The sequence below is a fragment of the Notolepis coatsorum genome (assembly GCF_963971535.1).
Source record: "Notolepis coatsorum genome assembly, chromosome: 15".
In the NCBI taxonomy this organism is placed as follows: domain Eukaryota; kingdom Metazoa; phylum Chordata; class Actinopteri; order Aulopiformes; family Paralepididae; genus Notolepis; species Notolepis coatsorum.
This window is the reverse complement of record NC_140179.1, coordinates 16,868,690-16,873,689: the sequence shown is the minus strand read 5'-3', so window position 1 is coordinate 16,873,689 and position 5,000 is coordinate 16,868,690. Positions and strand designations below refer to the sequence as shown.

Sequence of the window (5,000 nt, the reverse complement as noted above, 5' to 3'; positions counted from 1 at the left end):
AGTCTGGTCTCTTTTGAAAGGTAACATTCTGAAGTTTCTTACACAATAAAGAGAAATCACTTTGAGTGCTAATGTAATAGAGAAACAGATGTTTGAACACACTGAAATAAAATATTTGCTCCTTACTTTTGTGTTGACTTGTATGAGGGCCGTCGAACGTTAAGAGGTAAAGACACAAAATTGTAAATTGTAAAACTGTATACTAAGCATACTGTATGGGTCTGTGTTAGTAGTACTAGCTGTACTGGGTCTGTGTTAGTAGTACTACCCTGTAGCTGTACTGGGTCTGTGTTAGTAGTACTAGCTGTACTGGGTCTGTGTTAGTAGTACTAGCTGTACTGGGTCTGTGTTAGTAGTACTGGTTGTACTGGGTCTGTGTTAGTAGTACTAGCTGTACTGGGTCTGTGTTAGTAGTACTAGCTGTACTGGGTCTGTGTTAGTAGTACTGGTTGTACTGGGTCTGTGTTAGTAGTACTAGCTGTACTGGGTCTGTCTTAGTAGTACTAGCTGTACTGGGTCTGTGTTAGTAGTACTAGCTGTACTGGGTCTGTGTTAGTAGTACTAGCTGTACTGGGTCTGTGTTAGTAGTACTGGTTGTACTGGGTCTGTGTTAGTAGTACTAGCTGTACTAGCTGTACTCCCTGACCGACCTCTCCATCACAGTCGAGAATGCAGCTGTGACCGCGTCCCCGACCGCCAAGAACCTTGGTGTTGTCCTCGACGACCAGTTGAACTTCTCTGCTCACATCGCAGCGACAACCAGAACCTGCAGATTCCTCCTGAGCAACGTCAGAAGGATACGCCCATTCCTGACAAAAGAAGCCACCCAACTCCTCGTCCAATCAACAGTCATCTCCCGCCTCGACTACTGCAACGCACTGCTAGCTGGCCTCCCGGCCACTGCCACCAAGCCTCTTCAACTCATTCAAAACGCAGCGGCCCGCCTGATCTCAAACCTACCGAAGTCGGCCCATGTCACCCCACTTCTTAGGGACCTGCACTGGCTCCCCATTGCTGCACGTATCCGCTTCAAGGCCCTCGACCTAGCATACCGTGCGGCAAAGGGAACCGCTCCCGCCTACCTCCGGTCAATGGTCTCTAACTACACACCCTCAAGACCCCTACGCTCTGCATCTTCTGGCCGCCTCAGATCTACTCCTATCCAAGCTCCCGGAGGGTCATCAAAGAGAAGCCGCCTATTCTCAGTCCTTGCCCCACAATGGTGGAATGAACTACCCATCCCAGTTAGGACAGCCGAAACACGTCCAATCTTTCGCCGTCGACTAAAGACTCACTTCTTCAACCATTATCTGAAATGATAAAAAAAAAAAAAAAAAAAAAAAATCTAACCCCGACTAACCTTACTGTCATGCACTTGTCCTAATAAACTAACCTACACTGTAACACGCAACACTTTGATGAACATTGTTACTCAGCTGATAGAGTTATACCCTTCTTGCTGTCTTGTCGCACAGAACTTGTAAGTCGCTTTGGATAAAAGCGTCAGCTAAATGACTAAATGTAAATGTAAATGTACTGGGTCTGTGTTAGTAGTACTAGCTGTACTGGGTCTGTGTTAGTAGTACTAGCTGTACTGGGTCTGTGTTAGTAGTACTAGCTGTACTGGGTCTGTGTTAGTAGTACTAGCTGTACTGGGTCTGTGTTAGTAGTACTAGCTGTACTGGGTCTGTGTTAGTAGTACTGGTTGTACTGGGTCTGTGTTAGTAGTACTGGTTGTACTGGGTCTGTCTTAGTAGTACTAGCTGTACTGGGTCTGTGTTAGTAGTACTAGCTGTACTGGGTCTGTGTTAGTAGTACTGGTTGTACTGGGTCTGTGTTAGTAGTACTGGTTGTACTGGGTCTGTGTTAGTAGTACTAGCTGTACTATTCGACCTGAATTTCAGGATCACAGCACTCACTCTCCCCACAGTATCATCATTTGAATTCCTTGCATATAAAGCATGTTGCTCAATGACTGTCATGCTGATTTAGCAGCCACCCAAACCTGTCAATCAACAAGCGCCTCATCTCTCCTGTCTGTCTGTCTGTCTGTCTGTCTGTCTGTCTGTCTGTCTGTCTGTCTGTCTGTCTGTCTGTCTGTCTGTCTGTCTGTCTGCCTGTCTGTCTGTCTGTCTGTCTGTCTGTCTGTCTGTCTGTCTGTCTGTCTGTCTGTCTGTCTCTCTCTCTTTCTCCACAAGAGCCTCATCTCTCTCCTCGTGTTTTTGGCTTCTCTGTCATTCACGTTGATTCGCCCACCTGCAAGTTTGCATCTGAATTCATCACTTTACCTGACAACTTCAACCTCAACCAGCGGCACGTCACTTTCCCCACCCGTTACTGTAATATCCTTGACCTGGTCTGCTCTGTCAAGGTTTTTGAAAGTGCTATTCTGAGGTCATGTTGAGCATTTAGTCTGTTTCTGTATTTGTTTTTCAGGTATGCTAGAGTAGAAAACCCAGATTCACATAAGTATGTGGTGCCCAACTAAATCAACACATCTACAGCTTTTTTATACATTAAAAAAAATTATTATTGGCGACCCAATAAAAACGGATCTGCGGCCCATTTTGGCTCGCGACCCAGCGTTTGGGAAACACTGGCCTAGACTATTATTCCTTCCCACACCAGGTCACACTGCTGCTGGTCACTACATCTCTCTCTCTCTCTCTCTCTCTCTCTCTCTCTCTCTCTCTCTCTCGCTCTCAGATGTCTGCTCCTCCGGTCGTCCCTAGGAAGCCTGGTGGAATACGGGTCATGATGCCTACAGAGCAGCTTCCAGCTGACAGCCTGGGTGTGTGTGTGTGTGTGTGTGTGTGTGTGTGTGTGTGTGTGTGTGTGTGTGTGTGTGTGTGTGTGTGTGTGTGTGTGTGTGTGTGTGTGTGTGTGTGTGTGTGTGTGTGTGTGTAGGAATGCTACATGTTCTGTACTGTATGTGGATGATGATGATGATGATGATTATGTTGTTGTTGTTGTTGTTGTTGTTGTTATAGTGGAGGACTCTGTTCCTCTTTCACTGGAAGGTGCCAGTGATGAGCCAGAACACACAACTCTACCAAACGAAGAAAGAGAAGTGGTATGTACATAATGTGCGTGTGAGAGAGAGAGAGAGAGAGAGAGAGAGAGAGAGGGAGAGAGAGAGAGAGAGAGAGAGAGAGAGAGAGAGAGAGAGAGAGAGAGAGAGAGAGAGAGAGAGATTACTAGACTATGAGCAGTCATGGTGATATGTGAATGTTGACTCCGTTATGTGTGAACCACCAGGAGATCCTGAACCACTGCTTCGAGGCCGTGGAGCAGTTCATGGCTCGCCTGCAGCAGACGGCAGAAGCTCAGCGTCTCCTCGACCAGAAGAAGAAGAAGAAGAGGAGGAAGAGCAAGAAGAAGGACAAAGAGGGTGAGAGTTTTGAGAACCATCAGCTTAACTCTTTCGGCGCCGGCGGGTCTAGCCATCTTTGTTCCTACTGCGCCACCGCTCTAAGAGATAGGGATGCATGGCGGTGTTTGCAGGGCTATATCTATATTCTATATTATAGCTATGGAGACAATTGGCTCATTTGACCTCAACTATCCATCGTTCAACATGTGAAAAAGAATACATTTGTTTCATGTATACGTTTGTGTGTTATACCGTGGTGAATATTGTATAGTTTCAGAGTGATCCTGGCTAATTCCTGAAAAGCTGAGTTAAAGGGCGCTAATTCAACATCATTGGAAAATCTATGAACACTTTGAATGCAGTGGCATCCTTGATAACACCTTGACAGAGTCATTTCCCATTAAATCTGGAGTAAGACAAGGCTGCATCCTCTCCCCTATTCTGTTCCTGATTACCATCGACTGGGTTATGCGTCAAACTACATCAGACCGTCCCCGTGGAATCCAATGGACCCTGTTCTCCTTTATGGAAGACCTTGACTTTGCAGACGATCTGGCAGTCATGTCATCCACTCGTAGCCACCTCCAGGAGAAGTCTGACCGGCTAAGCAATTATGCAAAGCGAACTGGTCTCTACATCAACCAGAAAAGACCCAGGTGATGTGCATCAATGCCCCAACAGCACCTCCAATCACCATCGATGGAGAGGCGTTGGAATGTGTAGAAGACTTTACATACCTCGGAAGCCTCATAAGCAGTGAAAGTGGAACGCAAAAAGACATCAAGACGCGTCTCAACAAAGCAAGAGGTGCTTTCAGCCAACTTCGCAACATCTGGAAGTCTAAACAATATAGCCTTAAAACCAAACTCAGGCTCTACAACAGCAATGTTAAGTCTGTCCTGCTATATGGCTCTGAGTGCTGGAGAGTAACAAAACAGGATATGAGAAAGGTTGACGTCTTCCACAATAGCTGCATACGTAGGATCTGCAACATCTTTTGGCCAAATAGAATCTCGCATGAGGAACTTTATAAGAAGACAGGCAGCTTGCATATGTCCCTTGAGATAAGGAGACAGAGTTTAAGATGGCTCGGTCATGTATTGAGGATGCCCAATGAAAGGTTACCCAAAGTTGCCTTGAGATGGACCCCAGTTGAGAAGAGAAAGAGGGGTAGACCAAAGAACACCTGGCGAAGGACAGTGATGATGGAGCTGAAGGAGATGGGACGAAGCGCAGGCCAAAGCACGAGACAGGATTCAGTGGCAGTGTATGATTGCAGGCTTATGCCCCAACCGGGACGAAGAGGATAAGTACGTGAATTCTACTACAAGCGTTGGCGTTTCTTGCCTGGACACGCTACTATTTCCAAATCAAATGTATATAATAGGTATTATGTTTCATCATGAATGCATGAAAGGGGAGGGGGGGGTCGATTTTTGATGCTCTGATGGCCAGTAACAGCATTAGTTTTGAACACCACACACGCTGATCAGCTGGATCGATATGAAAACATTGTAGGATCAAGGTAACCTCTAGCGATCTCAGAGTGATTCCCTATGGTAACCCCCGAGGTCCGTGTGCTGAAATTTATTAAAAAAATCTAATAAAAGAAATAACGATGAAAACC

The 5,000-nt window shown here is 46.0% G+C and overlaps 1 protein-coding gene across 1 annotated transcript in view; it reads left to right on the top strand.

Moving 5' to 3' along the window:
• Positions 1 to 5,000, top strand: part of eps8l1a (EPS8 signaling adaptor L1a) — a 37,907-nt gene that overhangs the window by 7,068 nt on the left and 25,839 nt on the right. Inside the window, exons 2-4 of the mRNA XM_084330288.1 lie at positions 2,707 to 2,791; positions 2,991 to 3,073; positions 3,259 to 3,391. Coding sequence (XP_084186414.1) covers positions 2,707 to 2,791; positions 2,991 to 3,073; positions 3,259 to 3,391 — 301 coding nt within the window. The remainder of the gene's footprint in view (positions 1 to 2,706; positions 2,792 to 2,990; positions 3,074 to 3,258; positions 3,392 to 5,000) is intronic.